General features: G+C 39.4%; 1 protein-coding gene across 6 annotated transcripts in view; it reads left to right on the top strand.

The window, feature by feature from the left end:
• Position 1: 1 nt before the first annotated feature.
• gan (gigaxonin) overlaps positions 2-18,068 on the top strand; it is a 75,017-nt gene continuing 56,950 nt past the window's right edge. For 4 of the 6 annotated variants that reach the window (XM_069901337.1, XM_069901339.1, XM_069901336.1 and 1 more), the window contains exons 1-3: positions 2-210; positions 13,649-13,760; positions 15,799-16,149. In XM_069901337.1, coding sequence (XP_069757438.1) covers positions 29-210; positions 13,649-13,760; positions 15,799-16,149 — 645 coding nt within the window. In that variant the 5' untranslated portion in view covers positions 2-28. Of the gene's footprint in view, positions 211-13,252; positions 13,357-13,648; positions 13,761-15,798; positions 16,150-18,068 lie in introns of those variants that run through there. The other 2 variants (XM_069901338.1, XM_069901341.1) reach the window with 2 other exon arrangements.

Here is an 18,068-nt window from a genome sequence, read left to right on the forward strand (position 1 = left end):
CCCGGCGCGGCGACAAGCCAGCGGCAGGATGACGGCGGAGCCGAGCGGCTTGGTGTCGGTGGTGGGGGACCCGCAGCATGCCAACAAGTTGCTGAAGAGCCTCAGCTCGTTCCGGGAGGAGCCGCTGTTTTGCGACGCTGTGTTGGTGGTGGAAGGGGAACAGATCCCGGTACAGAAGAATCTGCTGGCGGCTGCCAGCCCGTACGTCAGGTGGGTGTGGGGGGTGGGTCCGGGCACCGGCGGGCGGGCTCGGGGGGCGAGCAGGCGGTCAGGAACAGTGCGCAAATCCAACACCCCACGGCCCGCCTCTAACCAACGCCCGCCCAGGCCCACCCCTCTGTCGGCCAGCCCCACTCCCACATCGCCCTCTGAAACTTTCTGTTCCCATCTTTCCCTTCCCCCCACTCTCCCCCTCCCCCTTCCCTCCCACCCCCTCCTCCCCCTCCCTCCCACCCCCTCCTCCCACCCCCTCCTCCCCCTCCCTCCCACCCCCTCCTCCCCCTCCCTCCCTCCCCCCTCCCCCCCTCCGCCCTCCGCCCCCTCCCTCTCTCCCCAACCCCCTGACCATTCCCCCCCCCCATCCACCAATTCCTCTCTCCCTTTCATATCCCTTTTTCCCAGGCCTTCAGTAACTTGCCTTGATTCCTTAATCCACATCTTTTCCAGTCTTCATTCTTGCAGTTTTAGTGATGAACTCAGAATGTAAACACAGGCTGGGTGCAAGTGATAGCTGGAATGCACAAGGTGGAATACGCCAAACAAGTTATGACAGGAATTCTTGTGTGGCAGAATTGAGCTGACATGCAGAAAATACTTTACAATCTAAGGGTGGGGTGACAGTGAATGCCCTACCCTTTTGCTAATATTGGCATAAATATACACACTTGTTTCATATTACATGAACCTACATTGATCCAAAAAGCATTGTTAAGAAAATTGAAATATGAATTATTGTTGGCAAATAAAAGTAGTTGTGTTTGGAGTATATTAACAATTTTTACATTCCTTATTTTGCTTCAGTCGTATTACAGAAATAATGCTTTCTCTGTGAAATTCCCTGCGTATACCTGAACGTCAGTTGAAACTTAAAACACTTTGGTTCTCTTTAACTTTCTGATTTATTTCAACTTTCTGTTCCCCGCTTTCAGTATTTTCATCATGGGTTCAAATGATGTTCAGATTTTTATGCAAGTTATTTTTTGTAACTAAATTTTCATTCATTCCTTGCGAGAGTTAGAAACTTTTAAGGGATTAAAGCAAAGGTCTGTGCGAGCAAATCGGAATTTGATTGTGCATTCATTTTCCTGATTCGTGTTATTTAATTATTAGCCAACTTATTTTTTTTATTGGGATCAATAAACCACCTGGGAAACATCAGCAAAATACTGTTGTTCCATTGTTCCTTTCTGATTCTCTGATGTCTAATGATACATAAGTTGCATGATTAATATGGCTTGTATGCCATTAATTAGCAGGCTTAAATAATAAAAAAAACTTGTAGTTATTTATTCATGCAAAGTCCAGGTCACTGGAGGTCAGTATGAGGGTTTTCAAAAAAAATTTTTTGGCAGTTGTTGAGGGTAGTGTTCCAGCATTACAAATTTCCCAGAAATTTGTGATGCATGACAAATCATTATGTCTTCTTCACAAATTAATGATAATGTCTGATCTTGCCATTTTTTATTTTGGTAATTTGGTCAAAGTAATTGCCTTTGATATTATGTGAAGTCCCAGAAGTTCAAGGATATAATTTTGGAGTATTTGTCTGAAATTTGTATTAAATTTTCATGTTTCTCAAAGAAAGTTTGAATTGCGTAATTTATAATTCTTTCTAAGGGGTAGTAAAGGATAGTAAAGAGTTTGATCAATATGCTTGTTAAAGTAAAGCAAGGCTATCAAGTGCTTTTTTTCCAGAGGAAAGGAACTAATTTGGTAGTTATGTCTTTTTGCAATGCATTAATAACCTGAAGCTAAATTATAATTAAATGAGGCTGTAAAGGGGGCATGTGACAAAGTTAAGTAAGACGTATAGTTGAGAAGAGTGGACGAGATAAAGCAAAAAGGGAATAAGAAACAACAGGCAATATGAGAAATTAGTAAAACATTTTAAAAGACCATTATACTATAGATTAAGGAAAGTGACTGTGTTAAAACCATGACAGTGATTTTTTAAAAAAAAAGTCACGAGTTTTATCAGTAACCAGAGAATACAAGAGAAATGCCTGGAGCAAGATAACTGTAAAGCAATTTTTTTGGAATTTAAAAAAAGAGGAATTGCTGAATATATATTGTTTATAACCTAGTCAATTAAAAGCAATTAAGGAGGAGTAGCTGACGTTAAATTTAGCATTTCAATATCTTCAATTTATTTTCTTTCATATAGTTTGAGAATGACATACAGTTCATTAAATGATTTTTGCCGAGAATGGTTGATTCAGAAGGAAGGAAGTATTGGGTCATTTGAAGAGCATTATGTTGGATAAATCCCCAGGGCTTGATTGAATTCATTCAAGAAAGGCAAGGGAGAGAATTGCTGGCATCTTGGTAGATCTTTGTATCCTCACTGGATGCAGGTAAATTCCCTGAGGACTGGAGAATAGCCAATATTCTATTTAAGAAAAGCAGTAAGGATAATCCAGCAAATTATAGGGTGGTAAGTCTTGCATCAGAGATGTGGAAGTCTTTGTAGAGGATTTTTAAGAATAGCAGTTACTTGCATTTTGAAAAGCATGAACATTAAGGGTCATCTTCATGGTGTAATATAGGGCAGATCTTGTCTTTTCAGTGATTGAATTATTTGAAGAAGCAATGAAAGTGATTGAGAGTTGTGCAGCAGATGTTGCTTTCAATGTACTTTGGTAAGGCACTGGACATGGCCCCTCATGGAAGGTTGATCCAGGGTGAATTAGTAGATTGCATTCAAAAGTAGATTGGCCATAGGAGACGGAGAGTAGTGATGGAGGGGTGTTTCTCTCACTGGAGGTCTTTGACCATTGGTGTTCTGCATGGATTAGTGCCAGGACCTCTGTGATTATCTGTAAATGATTTAGAGAAATATATGGATGGGCTGATAAAGTAAGTTGAAAGATGACAAAAAATTGATGGAGCTGTGGATAGTGACGAGGGTTGTTAGAAGAATGGGTGGAGAGGTGGCAATTGAAATTTAATCCAGACAAGTGTGAGGGTTCACACTTTGAGGAAGATTGATGATTGAAGCATCTTGGATCCAAGTGCATTGTTCTGTGAATGTGGCAGTGCAAGTAGATAAAATGATAAATAAAGTGCTTGGTTTGGATGTTAAGTATAAAAATGTGGAAGTCGTGTTGAACACGTAAAACTTTGATTAAACCACGCTTGCAATATTATATGCAGTTCTGGTCATAGTTCAGGAGGAATATGAAGGATTTGGAATGGATTCACCAGGTTAATTTGTACACTGGGAATATTTCCTGCAAGGATAAGTTGGACAAACTTGGCTTGTTTTCTCTGGTATCTCAGAGCCTGAGGGGAGACATGATAGAAGTTCATAAAACTATGAGACTGGTAGATGGTCGATCTTTATCCCAAGTTGAAATTGTAAAATACTGGAGGGCTGAACCTGAAGATAAGAGGGGATGTGTGCAAAACTAAACTCTTGTTGCTCAAAAAAAAAACCCAAATCCTTAGTAAGAAGGCACAAAGGATGAGAAGATGTAGAATCCTTGTGTGTAGAGTTTAGAAAATACAAGGTTAAAAAGACCCAGATAGGAGTTGCATACCAATCTCCAAATAGCAGCTTGGATGTTTTTTTTTCTTTCTTTGGCTTGGCTTTGCGGACGAAGATTTATGGAGGGGGTAAAAAGTCCACGTCAGCTGCAGGCTCGTTTGTGGCTGACAAGTCCGATGCGGGACAGGCAGACACGATTGCAGCGGTTGCAGGGGAAAATTGGTTGGTTGGGGTTGGGTGTTGGGTTTTTCCTCCTTTGCCTTTTGTCAGTGAGGTGGGCTCTGCGGTCTTCTTCAAAGGAGGTTGCTGCCCGCCAAACTGTGAGGCGCCAAGATGCACGGTTTGAGGCGTTATCAGCCTCAATCTCCAAATAGCAGCTTGGATGTAGGGTACAAATTACCACAGCAGTTAGAGAAGGCATGTAACAAAGGTGATCTCATAGAGATTCTTTTATGGGGGGGAGGGGCGTGATGGTGGGGTCTTCAATATGCAGGTAGACTGGGAAAATCAGGTTGGAGCTGAATCCTAAAAGAAGACATTTGTAGAATGCCTACAAGATGGCTTTTTGGAGCAGATTGAGGGAAAAAGTAGTTTTAGATTTGGTGTGTATGATGAACCAGATTTGATTGGTGATCTTAAAGTAAAGTGATTACAACATGATAAAATTCACTCTGCAGTTTGAGAGGGACAAACAAAATTCAGATGTGTTGAGTAAAAGTAACTGCAGAGGCATGAGAGAGGATCTCGCCAAAGTTGATTGGTTGGAGATCTAAGCAGGAAAGCTAGTGGAGCAGCAATGGCAGAAGTTTTTTGGGAATAATTCAGAAGAGATAAGATCATTTCATCCCAAAGAAGGAGGGAGGGTTGGGCAGCCATGGGTGACAAACAGACGTCAAAGACAACATAAAAACAAAAGAGAGGGCATACAGTGTTGCAAAAACCAGCAGGAAGCCTGAGGAATGGATTGTTCTTTAAAAGAAAATCAAGCAGAGGCAACTTAAAAAAAACCAATGGGGGTGAAAAGATGAAATGTGCAGGTAAGCTAGCCAGTAACGTAAGAGGACACCAATTTTTTTTCAGATGTATAAATTTTAAAAGAAGCAAGAGTGGACATTGGACCAGTGGAAAATGGATGGAACAGTGATATTGAGAACAAAGGAATGGCAGATGAATTGGTTAGGTATTTTAGCCAGAAATTTGAGAGAGTCCAGGCTGGTGCCATTATGATGAAGAAGGTGCTTCAGTGGATTGGAAAAGAACAAATGTCACTCTTTAAGAAAGGAGGGAGACAAAAGACAGGAAATTGTATGCTGGTTAGCTTAATTTCAGTGGTTGACAGGATTCTAGAGTCCATTGTTGAGAATGGAGTTTCAGGGTACTTGAAAGCAAAATAGACTGAATTCACCATGATTTCCTTCAGGGATGTTGCCTGACAAACCTATTGGAATATTTTGAGGAGGTCATGAGCAGTACAGACAGAGGAGAGTTCGTAGATAGTGTTTTTCTGAATTTTCAGGAGCTTTGGACAAGGTGTCACACCTGAGAAGGTTGAACAAGATGGGAGCTCATTGTATTATAGGAAAGGTACTAAAATGGATAGAAGATTGGCTGACTGGCATGGGGCAAAGTGGAAATAAGGGGTAGGGGGCTTTTCTGACTGGTTACTAGTTATGTTCTGCAGGTGTCATTGTTGTGTCACTTTTCACGTTGAATGTAAATGATTTAGACGATCATTTTCAAACTGCCCCCAAGATTCACATTCTACCTTCAATAATCCCTGCATTTAGTCAGGGATGGATTACTTAAGGTGGTATGTGAGTAGGAAGGAAAGGTTGAGAACCACTGTTCTAGACCAAATTGTTACTGAAATATTTTGCTTGAGAAAATTTGTCATTGGTCTATTTCCTTTGGAGATATGAAACCGTGCATATTACGAGTCAATTAGATATGATTAAAACAGTAGTTTTCAAACTTTTTCTTCCCACCCACGTTAAGTAATCCCTTACTAATCGCAAAGCCCTGTGGCATGAGGATGGCTTAAGGTGGTATGTGAGTTTAGGGGGGGCAGTTTGAAAACCATTGATTCAGATGAAGGAGTTGAAGGCTTTTTGGCCAGGTTTGCGGATTGTACGAAGATAGGTGGAAGGGTAAGTAGTGTTGAGGAAGAATAGAGTCTGCATAGAAAGTTGGGATAAATTGGATAAATGCACACAGAAGTGGCAGATGGAAAACAGCATAGGGAAGTGATTCACCACACCCTTTGGTTGAAGGAGTAAAGAAGTAGACTACTTTCCAAATAGGGAGAGAATTTGAAAAGCAGGATTTGGGAATCCTCGTTCAGGATTCCCTAAAGGTTAACGTCGGTTGAGTCAAATGCAATGAAGGAAGACAAATGCAATGTTAGCATTTATTTTAAGAAGACTAGAATACAAAGGCAATTGTAATTTTGAGGCTTGATAAGGTTTTAGCTTTGAGGCTTGATAAGGTTTTAGCCAGACCACATTTGGAGTATTGTGAGCAGTTTTAGGTCCCATATCTAAGGAATGATTGAGAGGCTCTATTGAGAATAATCTCTGGGATAAATGGTTAAGATATGAGGTGCGTTTGATGGGTGTGGGCCACTAGAGCTTAGAAGGATGAGGGGGTAATCTTGGAATTTATCAAATATTCAAAGAGGTGGATGCAGAAAGCATGCTTCCAGCAGTGGAAGAGTCTGGAACCAGAGGGCATAGCCTCAGAATAAAAGGAATTGTCTTCAGCACAGAGATGATGAGACATTTCTTCAGCAAGAGGGTTAATTTATTGTCACAGATCACTGTGGAGGCCAGCTCATTGATTATATTTAAAATGGAGGTTGATAGCTTCTTGTTTTGTAAATGTCAAAGGGTGAAGGCAAGAGAATAGGGTTGAGAGGAAAGTATATCAGCCATGATTTGAATGGTGGAGTAGACTCTGGGCTGAATGGCCTAATTCTGATCCTGTGTCTCATGATCCTCTTTGTTTGATAAAGGAATTACTTTACAAGACAGCCTACAAAGTTGGCTGAAATGATATTAAATTTTCTTTAATATTTCACTTTGAAGCAATACTACTGAATCCTAATCTTTTTGTTTTTTTGCTTTTATCCCCAATTCTTAATATTAGACCATTAAGTTGAAAGCACTATGAAATATTGTTATTCAAAGCAGGAATGTCTTGCAATTAACTGTTGTGAGTTGCCTTATCCTTTCTGGCACTCCATAACTTTGTTGTCATTGGGTTGGCAAACATGATATTGGATTGGCTTTTAAAAGATAATGTGCCCCTCTGAATATTCAGTCAGGAAAAAAAATCGCTGTTGGCACCCATCAGTCTGAACTGAATGAAGGTATTGTAGAATAGCTCTTGATTTTTTAAGTTCTGACTTCTGGGTTGAAAACATATCACACTGCTTCAGTTTCTGAGTGGAGTTGTGAAGCCAAAAAAGATGGGGACAAACAGTAAATATAATATAGACAGGACAAAAGGTCAAACACGAAGAAAAGTAAATATGTGAAAGAGGCGGCTGAGGGAACCATTTACGCCAAGTCTGGATAATAAATAAGGGGAAATTTGGTGTGTTGCAGATGCAAAATTGCTGGATATAAATTTGCTTGTAGTGTATGAGAGCTGTCAACCCACTATGAATGAAGACTGTGACATAATTTTTATTACTGATGCATTTTTTAGTGGATTGCAGCATTTGATCCTTTACAAGAGTAAGTTCTGACTTGTGGGAATTCATTCTGGAAAGTTCTAACTTTATGTTTCCTATGCTTTTTAGCCTTAATTGAACATTGAACAGAAACAAGTCCATGGTGGGGTAGCAAATCCAATCTCATAACATGTGCAAGTACTCATGTTAGTCAAACAGGTATAAAGGTAGTAAAATTTCTCCACAAATTATGCTCCGGAGGTATTGTCAGTCTACAATCGAGTATTGAAGTTGTGTAGTTCTCATCTCGTTAACCTTCAAATGCAATCTCAACTTGCCCATCAATTCAGTCTGGTGACAAGTATTTTTAATTCCATATTTCCATGTTCAGCATGGTCCTGGGCATGGCCACCTACCCGAGCAAGTTCATCCCCAACTCCAGTGATCTTACTGCCCCACTAAGGCAGTTGACGCACAAAGACATAGCATTGTCCTGGTCTGAGCAACAACAGAACGTATTTGACGCATTAAAAAAGGTATATGTCATGTCCACCTGTTTTATCGTACTATGATGTATGAAGACCAATTATGCAAACCTTTGATGCCTCACAGTACAGTCTGGGTGCAGTATACCTGCAAGATGGAAAACCAGTAGCCTGCGCATCCAGATCACTCACTGGCACAGAGACCAGGTACGCCAAAATAGAGAAGGAGTTGTTGACAATAGTTTTCGCCTGCTCAAAATTCAACGACTTTATCTATGACCATAGAGACTGACGACTCACGATTCTGAAAGTGCCAATTCACACAGCCCCTGCACAATTACAGAAAATGATGCTCAGACTTCAAAAATACAACCTGACTTTACAAGTGCGTAAAAGAAATGCACTTAGCCGACAAACTATCTCGTACTCCCAGAAAATGCACAATCTAGTAAGCTGAGGAAGAGGACACTTTTGATATAATGACAATAATAAACATCTCTTCTGGTTGGAGGAACTGTGTCTGCACACGCCTGAAGATGCAACTTTGAGGACCCTGGGCACTTTTATCAAGGGCAGCTGGCCAGCCTACCATTTGAAGTGCAACCCTATTTCCCATTCCGGGATGAATGACTCATCGATGACAGAATCATAATCAAGGATCTCAGAGCAGTAAAGTCCTGAAATTCACTGCAAAACATCTATGTCAGCATCCAGTACAGAGAGCACCAGATGCAAAAGCAACCAAACACAGGGCTAGAGACATCATTTTTTTGGCCAGGGATGACTGAAGACATGGACCACGAAGTTCAAGCTTGCTTAGTGTGCAACAGCACCAGACCCACCAGTAGAAACGACCGCTGCAGCTCCACCCGGTGCCAGACCTCCCATGGTAACAGACATCTTCAAATGGCACAGCCAGCAGTATTTGGTACTTATTGATTCATATGCTAGATGGTTTGAGATAGTCCTTTTACCTGAGGTCACCCCTTCAGCAGTCATTACTAAGTTGAAGAGGCACTTTTCAGTGCATGTGGCACCCTACATTCTGCTATTGGATGGTGGCCACAGTTTACCAGTGAGAAATTCAGTCACTTTGCAGCAACATGGGATTTCAACCACATCACTTGCAGTCAAACAGGTTGACAGAAAGAGCTATGAGGAGCCCAAAACATCTCATGGAGAAGTCTCACAAGGAGAAGACTGATCTGTTCCTCAATCTGCTAAACCTAAGGAACATACCTCGCGATGCCGCATTGGATTCTCCGGCACAAAGACTCACATCCAGGCAAGTGAGGACGACCCTGCCAGTGGGAAGGAGGCTCCTGGAGCCCCAGCTAAAGGATCCACAAGAAATTGAGTCCCAGCTACTAAACAAGAGTTTAACACAGAAAAGGTGCTCTGACAGAAACAGCTGACCGCTCGAGCCATTAGCAGAAAGGCAAGCCATAAAGATGCAGACTCCACATGAGGATAGTTGAAAGGAGCTGCCAAGAGCCTAGGTTACACTTGGCAAAATCAGAAGGAAGGTTGTATCGGAAAAACCATCGACACATCCTACATGTAAGGAACCTGCCCCATCCCAAACCATTCCCAATGAGACTATATACCAGGATCTGGAATGTGAACCTGGGGTAGGCAGAGCTCCCTCAGGAATCCATGAAACAAATGGCTGCAGCCCTGAGTCCACGGATGGCACATCCTCTCAGGCTGAAGCACCCCAAGCATCCACTTCCACCAGTGGCTACTATGTAACTTGCGCTTGGTGTATTTGTAAGTCCAACCCAAAATATCAGGACTAAACCGGACTGGCTATTCATTGCTGAACTGTAACTATTGCAGTGTACAGCACCAACATGGATTATGGTATGTGGGGGGGTTGCTCAAGAAAGGGGATATAGACAGCCACTCCCATCGGCTGCTCTGCACCCGCTGCAATTGCATTACACCCACCATACTTGCCACAACACTACTGCGCGTGCGCAAGGCATGGCAGTTTAAAAAAAATGGAGCTTCGCTAATAGCAGATGCCACTACAAGAAGCTCCCGTTGTACATCGTGTTTGAGTTTAACAGTAAAGCGTTGACTAAGGTTACCACTTATGTTGTCTGATTATTTGTTGCAATAAAAAACAATTGCCTTTCGTTCTGCCTCTTTCTCAACTTTCCAAAGTGACACGCGTAACTTATTTTCCTGAGATTTCCAGCGACGAAGTGTGGATTCAGGTCTGCTGAGGTCGCGTGCAATTTGGGTTTGACTTTTATTCTTGATCGCATCCTGCGTGAAGCTGATCTTTCACCGAAAAAGATTTTCGTCTTCTAACGGTGCATTCCATTTTGATCTGAAAACGATTTCAATTCTAGAAAGAGGGAAAAAAAGGGGTCCACTGGTTGATCACATTATATCCGGGTTTGTGTTAAATTGGGTTGCATTAAATATGGGTCCCACTGTATAATATTTTTGTCTTTTAAACTGTTTATTCTTAATTCAGATAGGTTAGTTAGGCAATGTAAGAGCAACTCTCAAACAACTATAAAATGCGCTTCTCTGGCATCTACCAATCCCTGTAGGTGCTGGATACGAGGAGTTTTGCTGTATCTGCAATCACCGTGTTTGGTAATGAATATAACTGCAAAATAAGTTATTCTCTTAGATTCATACAATGGAGAAAAATGACTGACAATTCAATGTAATAGAGTTGGAGCCTTTTAAAGACCTATTTAATTATTTCCCATAACCTGCAAATATCTAAGAAAGTTGCTGCTAAATCTGCTGCCAGGGAATGAGGTATAAATTGCCACATCTAATTATGTTCTTTTAAGCTCTCCTTCTCTCCTCAGATTGTATGTTCTATCAGAGAATACAAACAAGGTGCATTTTGAGATCATGGAAAAGAAAAACTAATTTTTCATAGAACAATACAGCCCTTTGGCCCTTGATGTTGCGCCAACCCATATATTCCTTTAAAAAAGTACTAAACATGCCATACCCCTTATCCCTCTATTTTTCTTCCATTCATATGCCTATCTAAGTGTCTCTTAAATACTCCTAATGTTTCAGCCTCCATCACCATTTCTGGCAAGGCATTCCAGGAACCCTCAACTCTGCATTTTAAAAAAAAACTTAATCCTGATGTCATCCCTAAACTTTCCTCCCTTCACTTTGTACTCGTGTCCTCTGGTGTTTGCTTTTCCTGCCCTGGGAAAAAGACGCTGGTTGTCCACCCTATTTATGGCTCTCATAATCTTCAATAGCTGTGATACTATCTCTGACCAGTAATGCGACTCTCCCCTCTCCCCCTGCCCCCAAAACCTTTCTTACCTCCCGTCCTATTTCTTTTAAAACACTTAAACCCTGCTACCTGCATCAGTCAATCTTGCCCTTCCTCTGTAACGCCCACAACATCGTAGTTCCACGTACTGATCCATGCTCTAAGTTCATCTTCTTTATTCCTAATACTCCTAACATTGAGATAGATACATTTCATCCCCTCTAACTGGCTACCTTTAAGCCTGTCCTTCCTCATGAACTCTGAACACACAACATCATGCTTTTGACATTTTGCCCTATTCTCTGCACTCACATTCTGGTTCCCACCCCCTTTGTTTTGTAACTTTTTTGGGGGAAACCTGAACAATTTTCAGGGATGTTAAGAAATAGATTAACAGCTTAATTTTTTTTTCAAGTGAGACTCCAGTACTAAAATGTAATTATTTTGACTTCCCCTCTCAAAAAATTCCTAATGGCTTTAAGAATAGTTCAGAACAATTTAAAATTTTTATCCACAACAATTTCATGCTGTCTGTTTTTTAAAAATTAGACATACAGCACAGTAACAGGCTAATTTGGCCCTCCTGATAAAGTCTGCCTGCGCTGCAAACTTATCTGTGAATAAAGAACACAGCAGAGAAACACAGAACCAGTTTTAAAATTCCAATAGTTTTAATACTTCAATTGTAACGCTGGTGGGAGAAAGGAACACTCATGAAGAGTCCTTGACTCTTCATTGGTTTTTTGTTCTTTCTCAAAGTTCGTACAGAAATAGGTACATTTATATAGTAAATTAGATCAATGCCTACATATGATTTCATGTGTTCTAACTAATTGGAAACAGCTTTCACATTTGTGTATGGACTTAGAATTTTTTTGTTCATTCAGCGATGTCTCCCAAAACCTTTAATTACTTCATAGCTTCAATTACTCATTCAACACTCTCACAGCTCATGTCTCTTTCTTGATACAAAAACCATGACTACTGATTTATGTGATAGCCTTTCTGGGGAACTGTAAACCTTAAGTGTTTTTGACAGAAACTGAACAAGAAAGTTCACTCTTCGTTAAAAGTTGATCTATAGTTACAATCCCGTAATCTTTAGCAATAAGAGTTGGCCACATACAGAGCAGAAACTCTCAGAATTCTTTTTAATGTCACAAGATAATGCTTAGTTAACCACAAATCTTTTACACTCCGAGCATGTGCCACCCAATTGACAGCTCTTTAACCTACACCCGGTGCATTTTGAAGGGTGTGAGGAATCCCGAGCCCCTGAAGAAAACCCACGCAGACAGGGGGAGAAATTACAAACACCTTGCAGACAGCATGGGATTCCAACCCAAGTTTGGTCCTGATCGCTAGCACTGTAAATCCGTTGCGCTATCTGCTAAGCTAACCGTGCCACCCACGTTGTCATTTGTATCATTTTTTTGTTGTATGCTTTAAGTTCTTCCAGATTTTTACCTTGAAAGCGATCTAACTTTTCTTTTGGCGCAGTATTACCATATATGCCTTGAGTTTTTCTCATCCTAAATGTTGTTAGATGATTATCAAAAGTAAATTTTGACACAAAACATTTGTTCAGAAGGAATAACCAGTTTTGAAAAAAGTGTTGTTGGATGTCCTCCATTTTTCTTGGAACTTTATTATTGATGTGTTTATGTATTTGTTTATTTTGTTTCACATATTTTATTCTCAAGTGTTTTGTCAGTTTTCCATTGGGGAAAAATAGCATGAGGTTTTGAATATCCTTTATGTATTTGTGGAGAAGAAAATTGATTCCGACAAATTTCCATCAACTGATATTTGGGAGGAAATCTAGAGCAGATAATGAGATATTCTGGAAAAATGGCAACATAGAACATAATCCAATAAAGGAAAATATAATGTTTTTTTTATGCACAGATAAATAGATTATTTCTCAGACTTACTAGAAATTATATATTTTAAAACATTTTTCCAAATGTTATTTATAATTAAAATGAAATCCGATTAAAATGACTCATTGAGCGATTTCTGATCTGAAAAGTTTTATCTTTTATGCATTACAGCTTATTATATTTGAGAAATGATTTTGAGATAATAAATGTAAGATCATTTGTTTACTGTCTTCACAGATTTACTAGTCAGGTTTGCACAGCACTGCAATTGTAATATTGTAATGGCAACTCTTTGGCAACTTTGACAATATGGATAATAAAGAAAGTTTGACATTTGAGCGGTATTGATCTTTTGATTGGTTAAAAAATATTATCTTGATTTCTTCATGCTTATGACTGCATTTTTATTAATTGGAATGTATTTTTCTGTTATCTTTAAACAGTATTTAATTTCATACTTTTTATTAACATTCATTTCTGAAATTCTGCATCAACAAGGAAATAATCATACTAACATTGATAAATCTTGAAAACAGTTCATTAATTTTTAGTTTCATACACAACAATTTAATTGATGGTTGATGCTCCTTTACTCTTCTGCACTGTTTGCTTTAGATTTTGTTTATATTTCAGGACTAAATTGAATTATACATCTCCAACTGATGGTTCAGTGTATAAAATTGTCCTGGATGGGATTTCAGTCACTGTAATGCGGGAATTACTGGATTACATGTTTAGTGGACAGGTACAGTGCCATTCTCTTATATTGATTATTTATTTACGTGGCGTTTTTATTGTGGTGAAATGGTTTAGTAAAGTGTGAAATGCTACTCATGCAGAATGATTTCTAAAGAACTTGGAATGGACTTGAGTTTTCCTTTCATTCTTTATGAATGGTTGGTAATCTAGTCTCATTATTCCTTGACCCCTTTAAAAAAGGCCTCGCATTGAATTTATTAATAGAAGTTGGGTTGTACTTTATAATTAGTGCAGAACGTTTTATTTCTGTTGAGTAATTTTGGTTGAGCAGCTTCTGTGGAGACCAAGATGGTTAGTGTTTTGAGTGGAGACACTGTATCACCCGAATCGGTCTCCTCAGATACTGCTTGAACCACTAAATTTTTTTGCTCCAGGTTAGGGCATCTGCCGTCATTTGTGTCTCAAGGTTTTATTCGACCATTTTATTTCCTTCCCTTGTTAACAACTTGATCTTCGTTCAGATGTGAATTAGTCTCTGGTTAGTTTAAGAGTAAAATTGTAGAGCAAAATATCTTGCAGTAAAATGTATTTTATTTAAAAATTTCTGTTCAGAAGACCAGAATCCATGAACTTGGAAATCTATTCAGAAATGAACGTGACTGCAGTGGGGTAAACTTTGAGTAAGGCTGAAAAGATAAGTTAACTGCTGATATTTGGATAAGGGAATGGAACCTGATAAAATTTAACTGGGAGGATATAACAATAACTTGGGAAAAGGAGACTGAAAATTCATTAATGACGCTGGTAAGAATCTTGTTCCTGTTTCTGCAAGAAGCTTTGGAACAGTGCCTAGTGAATGCTAGTCTGAAGAAATTTGCAATTGTATTCTGTTAGGAACTACTTTTAAGATCATTGAAATATCAATTGTGACCAAGAATTATTTATTTTTATTCTGGGATGAACTCGTGATGATGTTTTCAAGATTGTTTGCTTCCAGCTACATAATTGACTTATCTTTGTTACTGTTGCGTCTGCACCATGGATTCTATTCATGCTTTCAGAAATGACAATTCTAATATCATAAACAAAATAACTTAAACACTCACCAAGAAAGAGTGAACATTTAAAGTTGCCATAACTCATTTCCAGTTCTGACGATGGCTCTTTGACGTGAAACATTAACTTTGTTAATGTCTGATCAGGATTAATGGTTTTGACCAGAAATGTTGACAATTCCACCACCCCACCCACTGATGTGGCTCGACCCACTGAGATTTTTGAGCAGATTATTTCTTGCTCAGATTCCTCTGCTTTTTCTTGTACCTCCAAGTTAACTTTGTTGCCTGACCTACTAAATATCTTCAGCATTTTGTGTTTCCAATTTTCAGTGCCTGCTTTTTTTTTTAATTATTTCAGTACTTTCCTTGCTAGTTACTTCAAATTAGATCTTGTTCAAAGTTTTGCTGCCTATGTCTTAATTTACACCAACTCTTCATTAGTTCCCAGTTAAATAACTCAACATTAAAATTTTCAGCTACACTTAAACCATTTCCATGGTTTTGTCCCCTCCCTATGCCTTTGGCAAACAGATAAGCATTTAAGATCTGTGATCATCCAGTGATGGTATTTTGCACACCCCCATATTTAATCACTATTCCATGGATTGATGTGCTTCCAAATGACTAGGTCCTAATCTCTTGAATTTTACCCTTAATTTTGCCATCTTTTTTCATACTGTTCGGCATTCATTAAAGTCTAGCTCCTTGTGTATGCTTTTGGTGATGTGTTCAGTTATCTCCTGGACTTGGTGACAGACTTCATTTTGTTACAGTTTTGGGAAGAAGTATGTCTGCATTTTGATGGTCTAGTGGAAATTTAATTTTTTTTTTGCGAGGTTAAATAATTACTGATACGGTGAATATTGGAATCTTGATGTTATAGGAACCCGTGAAAATTGATTTTATTATAGAAATGAAAATTATGCCAGCTAAGCATAATTTCCAAAAATGTGTTCTAAGGAGGAAAGATTTTAAACCATCTTTTGACCTTGTAGTCCTCTGAAACCTAGTCACTTTTTCTTTCAGATTAAGCTAAGTGAAGACACAATTCAGGATATTGTGCAGGCTGCTGACCTCCTTCTGCTCACTGATTTAAAAGCAGTGTGTTGTGAATTTTTGGAAGGGTGTATTGCTCATGAGAACTGTATTGGCATACGTGACTTTGCCTTGCACTATTCTTTACAACATGTATACTACATAGCGACAGAGTACCTGGAAACTCATTTCCGTGATGTCTCCCACACTGAGGAGTTCTTGGAACTTGGACATGAGAAACTGAAGGAAGTAATCTCTTTGGAAAAGTTGAATGTGGGAAATGAAAGGTACATCTTTGATGCAGTGGTGAAATGGATTTGTCAAGATCCTGTGGTTCGAAAGGTAAAATAAAAGCATTTCTATTGTTTTCCACTGACGAGTTCACTAATAGTTCTGTTAATTATTTGGTTTACTGCTTATTCGTAATAATGTTTTATTGTGATAATGAGGAGTTTGAAAAAGATTGGGTTTAAATTGCATTTTGTTATGATACTGGGGAAAATATAAAGTGAATACATAGTGATGATAAATGTGGGATAACATATTTGGAAATGATTCTAGAGCAGTGAATTTAATAGAGGCTACAGATGCTTATTTAACTTCAAAAAAAGAATGATGTCCTAAGTTAAACCCTCTCTGACCAAACAAGATTGAACTCCATGCTCCATTTGTTTGAGAAATTCAATAAGAACGCAAGAACATAAGAAATAGGACCAGGAGTCGGCTATCCGGCCCGTCGAGTCTGCTCCGCCATTCAATAAGATCACGGCTTATCTGATCATTGACTCAACTTCACTTACCTGCCTTTTCCCCATTTCCCTTAATTCCTTTTTTTATGTAAAAATCTATCTGACTGAACCTTAAATATGTTTAATGAAGTAGCCTCAACCGCTTTTCTGGGTAGAGATTTCCACAGTTTCACTACTCTCTGGGAAAAACAGTTGTTCCTCATTTCCGTCTTGAATCTACTCCCCTGAACCTTGAGTCTGTGTCCTCTAGATCTGGTCTCACCTACCAGTGAATACAATTTTCCTGCCTCTACCTTATTTATCCCTTTCATAATTTTATATGTTTCTGTAAGGTCTCCTCTCATTCTTCTGAATTCGAGTGTGTATAATCCCAACTGATTTAGTCTCTCCTCGTAGGTCAACCCCTTCATCCCCAGGATCAACCTGGTGAACCTCCTCTGCATTGCCTCCAAGGCCAGTATCCTTCCTCAAGTATGGAGACCAGAACTGTACACAGTACTCCAGGTGTGGCCTCACCAGTACTTTGTACAGTTGCAGCATGACCTCTGTTAGGTCTGCTTTGTTCATGAATGAGTGAGACAAACACCAGGCTGAGTCGAAATCAGGGTTCTTTGTTCTTTATTACCGGATTGTAACACTTGCGACCAACCAAGTTAGTCGGAGAATGCATTCTGCCGTTATCAGCAAAATGGTGATTTTTTATACCCTTGGATACATGCTTAGAACATCATCATATCATTACTTGTCCAATGACTAAAACTGTTGCTATCCTTTCCCTGCTAGCTTCCTGTCTCTCAATCCATCAATGTCTCTCTTAAACTGTAAGTACAAGGATGCATTCTGTTACTCCTTAGTACTGGGTGACTCCTTCTCCGGTCCCATCTCATGATGTTTTACCTAACAGGAGTACAAGGACACCTCCCCTTCTTGTTACTGCCCTGTACAGGGTAACTCCCTACACATTCCCATCTCATGATGTTTTACCTTACACCTCCCTGCTCTTGAATTCAATTCCTCCAGCGATGAAGGCCAACATTCCATTTGCCTTCTTAATAACCTGTTGTACCTGCAACCCAACTTTATACAATTCATGCACAAGCACTCCTAAGTCCTTCTGCGCTGCAGCATGCTTCAGTTTTTCACCATTTAAATAATAAACTGTTCTTCTATTTTTCCTACCAAAGTGCATGACCTCGCATTTACTAACATTATACTCCATCTGCCAGACCTCTGCTCACTCGCCTAACTTGACTATTATCCTTCTGCAGCCTCTCCACATCCTCTGTACAGTTTGCTTTTCTACTCAATTTAGTATCATCCGCAAACTTGGCTGTTGTTCTTTATGTGAGTATATCTAACGATAAGAACATAAATTCGGTTACGTTCTGTTCGAGAAACTGTCAAGGATGCATTCCATGATCCTTGACCAATTTGATTCACCCAATCTGTGTGCAAGCCAAAGTCTCTGTGACAACATTCTTACATCATCAGATATTTCTTGGTTTATTGCCT

This window comes from Narcine bancroftii, chromosome 10, assembly GCF_036971445.1.
Source record: "Narcine bancroftii isolate sNarBan1 chromosome 10, sNarBan1.hap1, whole genome shotgun sequence".
Classification (NCBI taxonomy): domain Eukaryota; kingdom Metazoa; phylum Chordata; class Chondrichthyes; order Torpediniformes; family Narcinidae; genus Narcine; species Narcine bancroftii.